The sequence below is a fragment of the Triplophysa dalaica genome, chromosome 21, assembly GCF_015846415.1.
Source record: "Triplophysa dalaica isolate WHDGS20190420 chromosome 21, ASM1584641v1, whole genome shotgun sequence".
Classification (NCBI taxonomy): domain Eukaryota; kingdom Metazoa; phylum Chordata; class Actinopteri; order Cypriniformes; family Nemacheilidae; genus Triplophysa; species Triplophysa dalaica.
The window spans coordinates 5,985,498-6,000,682 of NC_079562.1; the positions used below are offsets into that span (position 1 = coordinate 5,985,498).

General features: G+C 36.9%; 3 protein-coding genes across 3 annotated transcripts; 2 read left to right on the forward strand and 1 right to left on the reverse strand.

The window, feature by feature from the left end:
- The first annotated feature begins 938 nt into the window (after nucleotides 1–938).
- xk (X-linked Kx blood group (McLeod syndrome)) lies at nucleotides 939–6,973 on the forward strand. Its single transcript, XM_056734976.1, has 3 exons — nucleotides 939–1,252; nucleotides 2,412–2,674; nucleotides 5,425–6,973. Exons 1-3 carry the CDS (start codon nucleotides 1,008–1,010, stop codon nucleotides 6,186–6,188), a joined length of 1,272 nt encoding a protein of 423 aa, XP_056590954.1. The 5' UTR covers nucleotides 939–1,007; the 3' UTR covers nucleotides 6,189–6,973.
- Nucleotides 6,974–7,100: 127 nt separating this feature from the next.
- On the forward strand, nucleotides 7,101–12,060 carry LOC130410356 (cytochrome b-245 heavy chain). The gene is made up of 13 exons (XM_056734975.1): nucleotides 7,101–7,430; nucleotides 7,581–7,673; nucleotides 8,026–8,136; nucleotides 8,228–8,312; nucleotides 8,470–8,618; nucleotides 9,292–9,473; nucleotides 9,901–10,033; nucleotides 10,120–10,212; nucleotides 10,299–10,552; nucleotides 10,960–11,122; nucleotides 11,204–11,350; nucleotides 11,442–11,566; nucleotides 11,645–12,060. The coding sequence occupies exons 1-13, from the start codon at nucleotides 7,386–7,388 to the stop codon at nucleotides 11,760–11,762; spliced, it is 1,698 nt and encodes a 565-aa protein (XP_056590953.1). The 5' UTR covers nucleotides 7,101–7,385; the 3' UTR covers nucleotides 11,763–12,060.
- Nucleotides 12,061–12,102: 42 nt separating this feature from the next.
- Nucleotides 12,103–14,960, reverse strand: dynlt3 (dynein light chain Tctex-type 3). Its single transcript, XM_056734977.1, has 5 exons — nucleotides 14,807–14,960; nucleotides 14,131–14,172; nucleotides 13,835–13,958; nucleotides 13,096–13,173; nucleotides 12,103–12,836 (listed from the first exon to the last, which is right to left on the reverse strand). The coding sequence occupies exons 1-5, from the start codon at nucleotides 14,831–14,833 to the stop codon at nucleotides 12,760–12,762; spliced, it is 348 nt and encodes a 115-aa protein (XP_056590955.1). The 5' UTR covers nucleotides 14,834–14,960; the 3' UTR covers nucleotides 12,103–12,759.
- Nucleotides 14,961–15,185: the final 225 nt, after the last annotated feature.

The following is a 15,185-nucleotide window of genomic DNA, read 5'->3' on the forward strand; positions in this document are numbered from 1 at the left end:
CCAAATTATCAATATAATAACCTACCGTTGTATTTACCTTGTAATAAACAAACAACATAAATTAGACAACTTTAAAAATTAGCAATATTAATTGACATCATCTACGTCATTGACGAGCAGCACTCTCATTATTGATCATGTTTGCAGAATGTATTTCTTTTTTTCTTTCTCTGTGTTTATTGATTATTGTAATCTTCAAATTATTAAATAAAAAAGTAAAAAAAAAATTGATCATACTAGCTAATCCCATAATATACAGCACAGCTCAGGTAAAATCATTAAAATCACAAAATAAAAACATCTAACGAGAGAGTTTGAAATAAAAAAGAAAGTGACGTAGCAGGCCTGATTGTACACCTACAAACCCGGAAGAGAATTAGCATTCCCGAGTCCCTTTAAAGGGATAGTTCACCCAAAATGAAAATTCTGTCATCATTTACTCACCTACGATTTGTTACAAATCTGAATAAATGTAGAAATACATGTATGTAGAAAGATATTTTGAAGAAAATTGATATTATCTTAGCGGCCGATCACAGAAAGTGTAAGAAAGTGACACATTATAATGGATGTGTGTGTGTTCGGTTCCGACAAGCTATTGCGCCATATAATCCTTACGGTGAGTTAACAGTGTTATGAGTGAAGTTAGGTGAAATTTAAGATATATTATAGAGATGAGTTTTTAGTGTAGTTTTTTAGTCAACTGCTCGAATGTGTCTGAATCCCGAACCTGGCTGGGGAGTCTATTCCAATTTTATTTTAATAATTTCTTGTTAATAATATAAACATCATTTTTGATTATTCTCCAAGCATGCTTTTGATATGATGCCACTAAAGAATGTTATTTATGGCACTAATGTGTGTGAATAATTGATCTGACGGCGCCCCCTCGTGGTCAGACACGTAATACAGCTGTCAGACTGCGACTGGTGCTCGATGCGATCCCTGTACTTCAAAATGCATTCACACGATATTGAGGATCAGAAAAGCAACATGGATGAGTGAGGATGAGATTGCCCAGCTCTGTCCTTGTGTCGGTCTCTTTGTTTACAGCCGAGATAACGGCTGCTCTCTATCTTAGCACCACTTATCGCTCAGCTGGTGATAAGATTTGGCAGTGTTTCACGCTTCTATTCACGCTTGTGCCATCCGTGCTGGTGCAGCTCACTCTGATCTTTATTCACAGAGACCTGAGCAGAGACAGACCTCTAGTGCTTCTTCTTCACATTTTACAACTGGGGCCAATAATCCGGTAAGTAGCCGGTTTATTACTGCAGTTTATTAACTGCGTTAGGGTCCATTACCCCAAATCGTATACGACTGTACATACTACGATGTGCATAATAAGGATCGGAATTATTTACACTCACCTGGTCAAAACCACGAAGCATGTCCATTAATAACTGATCGTATTATTTGTACGTACACCGATAGTATGTTTTTTATATGAAACAATTAAATCTAGCCCACTGTCCGCAGTCTGGGGGTCTCCTCGTTTCGTTTTCCTGTAAATGATATGGTTGACCATCGGTTTGTGTGCCACGGACTGCTCTGGAATCGGCGGGGTTTCATTTAGGATCTGCGTAATTACGCATCGAGTGGTTGAGATGGGCGTTTCACTCCAAACGCACAAGCAGAGTGCGTTTGTTTTGATCACACTTTGCCGTAATCCGTTATGCACAGACTGTGTGCTCAAATAATTTGCAATAGTTGCTGGTGTTATTGACAGCTTTTATTTCGGTCAAGGCCTCCCAGTGAGCCATTTAAAATCGAATGGTTTTGCATTGACCGTGTGAACAATTGATGTATCGATATTGCGTTCTCTGTTTGGACAATTTGGCAACGTGACCTGGTGCATGTCAGTCACATAAAGCTGTTATACTCCAGTGTGAGTCATGTATTAATTTCACCAGGAATCATCTGTGAAAGATCCCTTGGCCCCTCTTAATGAACTCCATTATATTATGGTGAAGGGCTGTTAGACTCATGCACCCTTAATGTTCAATGTCAAGGTTTGACAAAGAAAAATCTTACTCAACGCTTGGCATCAATCACCTGCCTATTGAGTTCTAGCATCTGCATTTTAAATGAATGAGACAGATTGCCCCCTGAGGCTTTACAGACCCGTCCTCTGTATAATCTAGAACTTTGCTGGTGAGCTCTGAAACCAAATGCAATTTTTTGGCATGTGTTAATTCGAAATAATGTAGTGAAAGTGTAATGTGGAAGATGGAAGGAAGAACCAGGAGACCATAAACCTATTTTTATGGCTTTGGAAAGGCAGAAATATGTTCTTTATTATAGCACACTTGCAACATCATATTGACCAATCAGCACCTTAATCTACAATTTTCTGTTTTTTATATTTCCAGACCATTAATTTCTTAAAACCAAATATGTTGTTCCTCTAGGTGTCTGGACGCTTTCTGTATCTATGGCAGTGCTGGAAAGGTGGAGGAGCCGTATGTCACCATTACCCGAAAGAAGCAGATGCCCAGAGATGGACAGGCTGAGGAGGTGGAACAAGAAGTTGGCCAGGCAGAGGGGAAGCTAGTCACCCATAGAGCGGCCTTTGCCAGAACCTCTGTCATACAGGCCTTCCTGGGCTCTGCACCCCAGCTAACTCTGCAGCTATATATCTGTGTGCTGCAGAAAGGAGTGTCTATTGGTAGAGGTGAGTGAAAGGGAGAATAACACACTCAGACACTGAACAGTATATCAAGAACATACTAAAACACTTAAAATAGAGTGCTGCAGGAGACAGGGTGGGTGTAATAAAGGCTTTAAGAGAGAGTTTAAGTTTACTGCCATACTGTATTTGAATTACACGACACCTTTTAAAGTCATCACGTTGGACTGTTACAAGTTTCAGATTAAGCAAAAAATGCTGTTCAAATGAACAATAGAGTTTGTAGAACACACAAAAAAGACTTTTCTTATTCCGGTTTGTTTTTTTGTTTTTCTTAATCTGGAGTCAATCTGTACATTTTTTAAAGTGGAGTAATGGTGAGTCTATGTGCTTTTGAGGATTACTGTTAATGAATTTATGAGTTAATGAATGTTCTTGTTGTAAATCTTGATGTAATTTTAGACAATTCTCCATCATATCTTTGAAACAGTAAATGTGAGAATGTTGAAAACGATTGATTTTTATGCAGTAGTTTTGAAGGTGCAATGTGGAGAATTTAGTTGCATCTAGTGGTGAGATAACGAATTGCAACTAATGGCTCACTCCACCTCTCCCCCTCCCTCTCGAACCACTACGGCAACTGACACAAGACAAAGGGAACCCGCAGTGTATGTAGATAGAAATAGCTTGTTCTAAGGTAATAAAAACACAACGCTTCATTATGTAAGGTCTTTATACATCTCAGAAGACATAGTTAAATATGGCATTTCTGTCAGATCCTCCAAAAAATTACACACTGTATATCTTGTATTTGCTCTGTAAAATATGGTTTGTACACAGTATTTGGCATATGTTCCACATTAGAACTACTTATATGTAATTGTTAAATTTAGAAACTGTCCGTTTCCTGTATAGAATGATATCAACCTTCTCTGTAAACAAGAAGCAGCCATCCAGAGTCACCTCTCTAAATTTAACAACCCCTCGTCACAGATAGATTCTACACATATGATTAATTACATGCTAGCGCCTATGCCTGCTTCTTGTGTACTATCTATTTCCTCTTCTTATCTCGAGGATGCACACTTTGTTTCAGAGAATATCAGCTGAAATAAATAGAGTCGTTACGAGAAGTTAAAGACGGTGTAGACTCCAACAACTGACAGACACAATTTTAAACTTGCAAAGATCTTTTTCAACTCCTTCCCCGCTGCTATTTTTGATTATTTTCACAAAATGTAGATGGTTCCCATGAGAGTACTTTCTTGTATATGAACATACAATATATCAAACGCGCCCCCCCCCTCTTGTATAAGAGTGAACACATGGAAAGCCAGAAAAATATTGTAAAAATACACTAAAAATAGTATAAATATGTTAGATCCAGCACCAGTTTTAGCTCACTTATTAAACATAAGCAAAATTGTGAACTTCATAAAGGACAGATTTCCTTCCTGCCATTGAAGCAGGCAAATGCTTTCTGATCATTATCCGGTCATGCTGGGATAACAATGATGGATAAAATAGATCATGTTTACTCAGACCTGCGCAGTCCATGTCAGTTGTCATTGAGGAAAAATACTTTTATTAAAGACAAATCTTTTTTAGTTTTTTAGTTAGATGACATAACGTGCAATATTGTTTTTGAATGAATTAGAAAAAAAAAAATTACAAGTGGCCTCAGACATTTGGACCCCACTGTACAATGTAATCATGAGGAGCCATGTGGTTTTGCAAGCTGTTATTTGGTTTAATAATTTTTTAAAATCTATTAGCCATATGGTATGAAATATCCCACTCATACCTTAGCAACTGTCACACTAGATTGAATACTAACCCGACATGAATGACAGACCCAATACTGCCTAACAGATTTGTAGTCGTCCACAGCCTTCTGGTCTGTCCTTGAAAGCAGTATTGGAGATGGAAGATCATAATGGACAGTGAATCACTGTGACCCCCATTACCCATGAGGCATAGAGCAGTGAAAGCATGACTCTGTATCATATGAAGCTCTGACAGAGCCCTTATTAAGTGCCGGCAGGTTTAGGCCTTAGGTGTCTGTATTTTTATTGTAATATTGCTTAACAACGACAATAAACAATATAGGAAATTATATAAATGTTTTGTTTAGTTGCTTTGAGCCAAAATGACTTTTTTAGGTTATTATTATGCTTCCCAGTATGTCCAAAAAATATATTTTCTAATGTATTAGTTTTTAATAGATAGAATAATTTATTGTTATATTTTAAATATACAAATATATTGTCAATATATTGCAGTATTGCAAAATATTGAATTACAACAAGAAATTGTTGCTTTTCAAATATAAAAATATAAGCACATGGCATTAATATATGGAAATCTTCACATTTTATGTTTCATACGGGTCTGTTCAGTATCAATTTGGTTGGAGATGTTTCTCAAAAAATACACTAATACTAATACTGGTGTACTGCTTAAGGTTAATTATTAACTTGTTTTATTTGTATTTGAAATAGTACAGAGCATCTTTTCTGTTATTTTGACCAGTTTCTCCATGTTTTCATTTTCTGCCAATAAACGCAAATAGAAACATTATTTTTTATTTGAAATTTGGCAGAAATATTGTTAGTAGTTCGTAGAATGAAAGAAAAATTATAATTTGACCTTTACAAATAACTATAAAATAGTAAAAAAAATAGGTTTGAAATTGTCTCTCTTTTTTCACAGCTAAATATACAAAATAATAATTTTTTGTCATCTTTTTCCTAATTATAAGAAGCAAAAATAAATCTCTTTTTTTTCTCTGCCAGGTACATTGATGGTAATTTCACTTCTGTCCATCGTGTACGGAGCCCTTCGCTGCAACATTCTAGCTATCAAAATACGCTACGACGATTATGAAGTTTCCGTCAGCCCGTTGGCGTACCTGTGCGTGTTCCTGTGGCGAGGGTTTGAGATCGCAACACGCGTGGCTGTGCTGGTCCTCTTCAGCTCCGTGCTGAAAGTGTGGATTCTTCCGGTGGTGTTGTCCAACTTCATCTTGTTCTTTCTGCACCCCTGGGTTCTCTTCTGGAGCAGCCGCTCTCCGTTTCCAGAGAACATAGAGAAGACGTTGACCCGTGTCGGGACCACCATTGTACTCTGCATGCTCACCTTCATGTATGCGGGAATTAATGTGTTCTGCTGGTCCGCTGTGCAGCTCAGACTAGACGACACTGATCTTATCGATAAGGGCCAGGCGTGGAGGCGGGTGGCGGTCTATTACTCCCTACGGTTTGTGGAGAACGCCGGGTTGACCTTGATGTGGTACACCCACCGAACTGAGTTTTATCAATGGGTGGATGCTCCGGTATTGGAAGTCCTGCTGATGTTGGGATACGCCATGGCCGTCTTCTTCATGTTGCTTTTTTACCAGTTCTGTCACCCTTGCAGGCAGTTGTTCTCATCTAGCCCGGCACAGGGCTTCCAATCGGGCTCCATGAGGACCAAGCCCTTGTCAGAGCCACAAACGAAAGATGGAGACGAGCAACCCTGTGTTACCAAAGGGGACTTCAACCAGAGTTTGTGCGTCTGAGTTTGAAGCTTAAGCACATTGTCATGAAGTGCACCCATAAGGTTCAAAAGGGATCAAAAGCCAATGAAATTGCTTTCATGCCTTATGTCTTGATAGTGGAATGTGAAAGGCAACTTTTGTACATATTAGGGGGTGAAAGGAATTCTCTCCTGTTTGGTTCACAAGGCAATCAAGCCAGCATGATCTATAAAAGTGCATGTGAAAATCTTTACTAAATTAAATAGCTGATTTTGTCATGTGACACGGGGGTTCGCTCCTTTGTTCAGCATATGCGTTATTATCGTTGCAATTTCTGGTTTCTATGTAAAAGCACATTCAAAGTTTGTATTTGTGTACATTGCGAGCTTTTGTACTTGTTTTTTCCATCATCAGGGCATTGTGTGATGTGTAAGGTTTATTTTTAATGCTATCTTGTAGTTTTTGTAACAGCTAATTGTTGTACAAGAGTGTTGTATACCACAAACTAACATTAGCGTGAGAACGCTTTGAAAATGTGATGGGAGGATTGTCTTCATAACACTGTACATGTGTTTTTTGTTTGTTTACTATTTTGTACTCGTTTACTTTTTTCTCTCATCTGAAGGCATTTTTTTGGCACATTAATCATAAACATTTTTGCCACAGAGGAAAAAAGTGGTTTGTATTATTACTGCCCCCTTGTGGGGATTTAAATGGCTTGAGTTTATTCAATTTGCAAGCACTGTATTCAGAACATCACTGCTTTTAATACTGTATTTGCATCTGTCAGCAAAACACCTAACGAAATAAATGAGAATGATATTTTATTTATGGAAAGAACGGAAAGTTGCTTCCTTTTATTTTTGCATTAGAGACTACTTATGTAGCCTATATTTCCCGTCTTCTGTGTGGGTGGTCAGTTTTATTTCATTGATCATATATCATCACTTGCAGTTATAGATTTAATAGGGAATGACTATAAAAAATGGACTTTTTCAAACACAGCAAACTACAGAACAAATATATGTGTAGAAAGAGACAGAAAGAGAAGTGAGAGTTGAGGTCACATGACACGCCCCTTTCGGGTGAGGAACTTGACTGGATACTTTGTGATGGGCTCACATTTGTGAGTGACATTTCCTGGCATCCTTCATTGCTTAATATACCAGAACACTTTTGTCCAGTGGCTTCTTTGAACTCTGTCTCCACCACTCCCTCTCTCACTCGCTACCAAAAAACATGGGAAATTTTGCTGCAAATGAAGGACTATCTATTTTTGTCATTGTAAGCTGTTAAAATTTGCTAATCTGTTTATTTGTAAAGATTAATGAATATACATATTTTCTTTTAGTTTATAGATTTTCACATTTTATGACTGAGTTTCAAAAGGCTTTTGAAAGGGTTTGAAAAACTTTACCATCTTTTCTGTTTCAGCTGGTATGGCTCGGCATCAATGTGTTTCTCTTTGTGCATTTTTACATGGCATTTTTGATTGACAGATTCTACTACACAAGGGTTATCCTTGGGGTAAGTGTCAAATTATAATGTCATTGACTTTTTAAATATAATTGTCACCTGTTGTGTCTAAATCAGTATATATTTAAAACATTTGTAAATATAATAATAACATTACTAACAATGTAAATCAAATTAAATCAATAAAATACACCCTATATCTAATTTTAAATATTATTTTATTTGTGTATGTTGCATTTTAACTCTTATGTTCAGGTGCACAGATCAATTGTTACATTTAATGTCGTAGCACTTCTGATGTTTACGCATCAGTGCATTTGTCGTTCAAGTGTTAGAACCTAAAATAGGAAATGATACTCAGTCTTTCTCCTTGTCTATCTCTTTCTGCCTTTTTCAATCCCAGCATGCCCTGTCGTGGGCCAGAGCTCCAGCTGCATGTTTGAACTTTAACTGCATGCTTATCCTGCTACCTGTCTGCAGAAACCTGCTGTCATTCCTACGAGGATCAATACAGGTCGGACAAAATCATCAGAGCAATGATCTGGACTATAACGTAAATTCAATAAAGTATAGTAAATATTTTTATTAACTGTGTCTGTTTACAGTGTTGTAGCCGCACTGCTGCCCGTCAGCTAGACAGAAACCTCACTTTTCACAAACTCGTGGCCTACATGATTGCTTTCCACACAGGTAGGAAACACACTTTAGTATCTTAACATTTCTCATTAATAATGTTTCTCATAAAAATAAAGTTTATTCTATATAATATCAAATTATACATACAGTATATTAATTTGTGTATGATTAACATAATATATTTTACTGTTCATTTCTTTAATATTCTCAGCGGTCCACATCATAGCTCACTTGTTTAACTTTGAGCGATTCATGGATTCCCAGCTTATGGTCAATAGCAGCTTTCTGCCTTACGTTTTATCTCAAATTGGCAACAACGACAACAAATCTTTTCTGAACCCCATCAGATCCAATGAGACGGTGAGTTTGTGCTGCTTTTTTACATTAAACCTTCCAATCTACAATGACTATGCTACTGTATGATTAAAAATGATCTACATTCACAAGAAAATGTTTTTGCAAGATTTTCTAAAACAAATCTCATGCTCAGTGACAGATTTGGTGTTAGCTAAAGTTACTGTTATGCAAAGCAGGGGAAGCCAGGCATTACACAAAACACATTCTCATTGCAGCCTCTCAGTTTAGGCCGTTGGCTACCTCCCACCTCCACCCACAGATACACATAGCCTAAGCGTCATGATACTGCTAATGTGGTGATCACATCATTTTGAAAATTCTGTAGCCATGGCATTGCTATGATAAACCCTCTGGACAGCGGCCAGAAATAGCATATTGAGGAAGAGAAGCCAAATCGATCATAACAAAAATAATGTGTCATGCTGAAACACAGTCAACATGCCTCTGTATTTATGACAGCTATTTGGAAATCAACAGATTTAGAAGAACTTAGTCCAGCAATCTTGGACTTTTAAGTTACAGTAATAAAAGAGAAGTTGGACTCAAAACCACCTCTGATTGACCACTACACTCCATCTACCCAAATCATTTAAACATTGTCATTAGATTTTATTAAAGGTTACTTTTGCCAAAATGTGAGTGATGTACCATTGGAATTTTTATCTATCTTTTCCAGAACCCAACAATAGTGATGTTCACAACAATAGCAGGACTGACAGGGGTGGTCATCACGTTGGCACTCATTCTCATCATCACTTCCTCCATGGAGGTCATCAGACGGTCATACTTCGAGGTGTTCTGGTTCACCCACCACCTGTTTATTGTCTTTTTCATTGGTCTGGTGCTACATGGAGTTGGGTGAGGATCTATTCTAAAGTCTAAATAACAATGACACAAAGAAAACTAAATCTGTATCTTTCAGATTATCCTGTTATCCCTTTATGATGGGAAAATTCAAATAGCATTAATAGCATTTATATTGTATATGACTCTTTCTTTTGTGGAACACAAAATATATTTTGAGAAATGTGGTTTTGTGTCCATACAATGGAAGTCAATGGGGACCAGTGTTGCTTGACTAACAACGTTCTTCAAAATATCTTCTTTTGTGTTCTGCGAAAGAAAGAAAGTCAAACATGTTTGGAATGAAATGAGGGTAAATAAATGAAGAAAAACATTTCATTGTTGGTAAACTATCCTTTTAAAGACTAATACAAAATCCGGAAGGGAACCATTGTGCAAAATGTTCTGTATGTGGTAATGTTGTTTGTGCATGTGTGTGTAGGCGCATTGTGCGAGGTCAGACTCCAGAGAGCTTAGAGGCGCACGATCCAAAACAATGTGAGAGTTACTTTGAGACCTGGGGTAAAAATGGCACCCATTGCCCTGAACCAGACTTTGCTGGAAACCCTCCAATGGTAAACCCTAATGTCATGTTAAATACATTTCATACCCATCATTAACTTTGTGATAGCAACACATAAACATGTACATTTACTTTCAGACATGGAAGTGGGTGGTCGGCCCCATGTTTCTGTACGTCTGTGAGAGACTGGTGCGGTTTTACCGCTCACAGCAGAAAGTGGTTATTACTAAGGTTAGTGAATCAATAACGTTTCACTCTATTGAAAGAACTATTGATCTCTGACCATTTATGTTTGCAACCAATTTCCTTCTTTGCAGGTAGTGATGCACCCATCCAAAACCCTTGAGCTGCAGATGAAAAAGAAGGGCTTTAAAATGGAGGTCGGTCAGTATGTATTCCTCAAGTGCCCATCTATCTCCCATCTGGAGTGGCATCCCTTCACCCTGACCTCTGCCCCTGAGGAGGACCACTTCAGCGTGCACGTCCGAATCGTAGGGGACTGGACGCAAGCCCTTTACACAGCCTGTGGAGGTGACAAAACTACAGTTCTGGATGCCTGGACATTACCAAGGTAAATAGATAGTAGATTGGTTTTAAAAGATATAGTATGCCTTGTGTGTTATTTGCAAACTTGCAAAATGTGAAACTACATTACAGAAAAGTGGATGTGGAAATACAGTCGCTTTCATAAAAACGAGAACTGTGCAGAGACAAATAAAGGTGAACACAGCTTTCAGTTTGAGAGGAGGAAATTAATCTCTTTCAACATTTGCGAAATTTTGTCGGGTGTTCTCCAAAATGATTTCCAACTTTAAAATCTAGTTCCTTCAGTAATGAAAAATAGGTTTCCTTTTGTCTTCACATCAAAGTTACTTTGAATAAAAATGTCTCCCAAATGCATACAAAGAATGTAAATGGTACTGTAATGCTATAAAAGGAAAGCAGACATAACAGTGGATTGTTTTTGTCTATGTGCAGGGTGGGTGTGGACGGACCGTTCGGGACGGCCAGTGAAGATGTTTTTCAATATGAGGTTGTGATGTTGGTCGGCGCTGGGATTGGAGTGACACCTTTCGCTTCCGTTTTGAAGTCTGTGTGGTACAAGCACGTCCAAAAGAACCAAAATGTCTTCACCAAAAAGGTGATTGAAGCTGATAAAAGAATCCCATTTCTGAAGCCATGATTTATAAGGCTTTCCAATGTAATGTTTTGATCTCCGCAGATATATTTCTACTGGTTGTGTAGAGAGACCCAAGCGTTTGAGTGGTTTACGGACTTGCTGCAAAGTCTAGAAAAACAGATGACGGAAAAAGACATGAGTGATTTCCTAAGTTACAATATTTATCTAACGCGCTGGAGAGACACTGAGGTGAGAAAACACAAGACCGTACGGCCTTGAGCCATGACACGAGAGACACTCTAATGTTGATTAAAATCCTTTTCATGTCTTTGAAATGAAGGCTGCCCATTTTAGAGTTCAGTATCAGGCGGAAGATGACCCCATTACTGGTCTTAAGCAGAAGACTCGATATGGTAAACCCAACTGGGACAATGAATTCAGCACCATCGCTACTCAACATCCAGGGTATGTACTGAAGTTTGGCAATATAGTAGACTTTCAAAGCATTTTTGTGCATTGATACTGTATATTCTTTTTTTTTAGTTCAAAAGTAGGAGTGTTTTTATGTGGTCCTGCTGCTTTGGCCGAAGCTTTGGGGAAGCAATGCTTTACACACACTGAATCTGGAACTGAGTTTATATTCAACAAAGAAAACTTCTGATTTGCTTCATTAGCTGTTTTTATGAATACAGTCTAAAACCCATGGATACCTATTAACACATTTTACAGTTATTGTAATTTTGTAATATTTTCCTCTGGTTATTGGAAGTCGAGTTTTCAATATGTTGGTCTAACAACAGCATTATTGTGGGCATGATGAGGAAATAGGATGTATATTTACTACACAAAAGAGCCTGTGCAATTTTGCGTAGTTTTACAAGATGTGAAAGTTCCCTGCTTTCCAAATCTTCTTCCTCTTTCTCAATTTGAAGTTTAATAAACCTAAAATACTACAGAAACTTTTTAAGACATTTATTTTTTACGGAAAAAAATGTCCTTGAAACAATGCAAAACAATAGGTTTATTAAAAGGAGAAACAATTATAAAGTTGCTGCTAAAATTTTTCAACCAAAATTCTGCATGGTATTTATAAATATTTTTTGTGTATGTGCCTCAAAAAACTACATGCATTGATGCCTTCTATTTCATATCTGTACTCATACCAATTTAAGTAATCATTTTAATTTTTTTAAAATAGGAAAATACTTTCAGTTCCTATAAATCGTGTAGTTTGATGCGATGTGGCACGTTCGCATTGTTTGTGAATTTCCCCTGGATGTTGTGGAGTTTAAATATAATTTCTGATGTGCTTATTTGTTTTAACCAGGACTAAACCATCCTCATATATTCTCTACACTGAATTATTAAATCCAAGTCAATTTTAATAATTAAGCAACAACATATTTTCAATTCATTTTAGACAGAGCAAAGGTGCATGTTACAAGTAAGTAAAAGTAAAACAGCAACTACAGGTAAAATGTTTGCATGATAGCAAGTAAGCGCAAGTAATACAATTTCAACTTTGAATTAAAGCAAAAACAGAAGTTGGTTTAGGTCCCTTGCAGCAGGTGGCTTCAAAACAGACTTCAGGATGAGATCTTAGTGAAAATGATTTGGCCCATCTGTGTATGTGTTCATGTCTTAGACCTGGTTCCTGCTTATAGGACAATAGCCACAGCAAACACACTGACAACACAGTACATGGTACGGTTCTCCCACCTAACCGTGCAGCTTCCTGTGAAAATGAAAACACAATGTAACTAGAAGCACATCTGTTCATTTTAATGTTATAATGAAAAACAAACATGAACTAATACATTTGGAGTGCCAGAAAGAACTCTAACAAAACAAATAGCTCATACAGTAATCATATATATTTAAGTGTAATAAATAAATACAGTTTCTTTGCATGGTTTGGCATGTCTAGCCTTTTGTCTGCCAGTGTTAACACTTTTAAAGCTCAGAGCAGGGTTATAAACAACACAAAGCTTTACCGTCAGTAGTAGTGTCCCAGTAACAAGAGTTGGCTGTGTGAAGACCTGCGCCGCTTTTCTGCATCACAGCACAGTTGACTAAAATATATGAATTAAAAAAGTTTAGCTGAAATCTTTCGGTAGTTTGCAAATAATCAATAAATTATATATAAACAGTTCAGAAGCAACAACTTAAACAAACATTACTGCGCACGTTCGTGGACTGCCCATAACTTCCGGTACACATTCGTGAATAATAGAGTGCCTGTGGTATATTATTTCTGCTAACAAGCAAAAGAAACCGTTACTTGGTTAAACTTGCCTCTCCAATCTCTTGAATTTAGACTTCGATACCAAGCTCAACTGCTAGATGTGAATGTACCATTCAGTGTCTTTAAATGCAACTAAACTACAGGACTCATTCAACAAATAGTTTATTTATTAAAATTATCATACAACAAAATTCAACAAATTGTTTATTTAAAAAAAATATTATACAATAATATAACAATATAGATTAATATAAACATAAATAAAACTAAATATAAATAAGTGACATTAATAGATACTAGCAGGACAACTAAACAAACACAGACCTGAAGTTACCGGCAGTCAAGGCGGGCGCATCTGATGAAACAAATCCAGTTATATTGGCACAGTTTTTTACTGTAATCTCAATGCCAATGTCCCAATATACCTGAATGTGTATCAAACAAAATTAAGTTGAATATCTATTTAACTTAAATTGTAAAGCCCGTACCTATGAACTTGAAAGGTTTCCCCTGTTTAACTAACTGAGTGAGAGAGTGTTCGACTATGCTGGCCGTCCACTGGTTCACTTTGTTCTGGCTGTAGTCCACACCCCCAATGATACCCTCAATGCACTGTTCAATAAACACAAAAACACACAGGGTTACACACAAGAAATAGGCTTGAATCATTCTATAGGCACGAGTTAGACACAAGACTCTGTAACAACAAAGCACCTCATTCAGTGTGATCAATAAACAAATGGTTATATGTGATTAGCATGATAAGTTTTGTAGTCAACATTACCTCTTTAATAACATTACTTGCATCATCTGGATTGAAAGACACCTAAAATGAGAAAAGGGCATTTGAAAGATAAGACTACCATAACGATAAACAATGGGTAGTTGACAAATGAACCACACATGTCCTAGTGTGTGACATACATAGGTTAATTTAGAACAAAACTAACAATGAAGATAAATCTCTTAACTGCTACTTTATATCATAAATAATATATAATGATATACTATTAAGTGAGTAAATTTTTTGTTTTAAAGAAAAATGTTGTCACCCAATAGGACACATGGTACGGTTTATTTGTCAACTACCCACATTATATTAAGACAGAAATCTACATTTTGTAAATATATGCTACGACAAACATCAAAAGGCTTATAAGAAAGACATTAAAATACATGTTAATATTTAATAGTTAGCTTTGGGTAGTAGATGATATCAACTGACCACACCCAGAGATATATTTTTCATAAAAAAAATGTATAATAGATATCATGATGCCGTTTTAGGTGATTATGTAAAATGTTAAACTCGCAAAAATATCTACAGATAAAGAATGACGTAACGTTAGTAAGGCTGTTTTTTCAATCGAGATAAAGCGGTTAGCCTTGCTAGCATTAAACAGCAGTAAATGTGAAAAAAGACAGATAATAGCAGGCGACTCAGTTCCTAGAACACTTACCTCGTCTCCAGGATGATATTCCTCCATGTTTAATACTTAAACGCCAAATATGTGAGTACAATAAACCCTTCAATGTAGACAAGTGTAGCTGTTTTGTCGCTGACAGCTAAAGCAAAGGAAACAACATACTGATGCTGCTGAGCAAGAGGAAGTGCTGCCACCTAACGGCGCTCCTCCAAATAACCGCTACACATTTAGAGGCCACACTAGTGACCAAAAAATGAATAAAACTTGTCATTATTTATTCACCCATGTCGTTAAAATCCTGTATATGACTCTTTTTTATGTGAATCCAAAAGAAGATATTTTAAGAAATGTTTTTGTCTATACTGCAGGAGTCAATGGGGCCAAGTTTGGTTGTGAAGACACAGCGATGACT

Bases quoted from the DNA above. Each gene is read 5' to 3' on its own strand.
- xk (XM_056734976.1), top strand. From the start codon at position 1,008: ATGAGATTGCCCAGCTCTGTCCTTGTGTCGGTCTCTTTGTTTACAGCC. The intron at 1,253-2,411 runs GTAAGTAGCCGG...TTGTTCCTCTAG, and splicing joins CAACTGGGGCCAATAATCCG to GTGTCTGGACGCTTTCTGTA. The intron at 2,675-5,424 runs GTGAGTGAAAGG...TTTCTCTGCCAG, and splicing joins AGGAGTGTCTATTGGTAGAG to GTACATTGATGGTAATTTCA.
- LOC130410356 (XM_056734975.1), top strand. From the start codon at position 7,386: ATGGGAAATTTTGCTGCAAATGAAGGACTATCTATTTTTGTCATT. The intron at 7,431-7,580 runs GTAAGCTGTTAA...TTTCTGTTTCAG, and splicing joins GACTATCTATTTTTGTCATT to CTGGTATGGCTCGGCATCAA. The intron at 8,313-8,469 runs GTAGGAAACACA...TAATATTCTCAG, and splicing joins CATGATTGCTTTCCACACAG to CGGTCCACATCATAGCTCAC.
- dynlt3 (XM_056734977.1), bottom strand. From the start codon at position 14,833: ATGGAGGAATATCATCCTGGAGACGAG. The intron at 14,173-14,806 runs GTAAGTGTTCTA...TTCTCATTTTAG, and splicing joins AATATCATCCTGGAGACGAG to GTGTCTTTCAATCCAGATGA. The intron at 13,959-14,130 runs GTAATGTTGACT...TTTATTGAACAG, and splicing joins CAAGTAATGTTATTAAAGAG to TGCATTGAGGGTATCATTGG.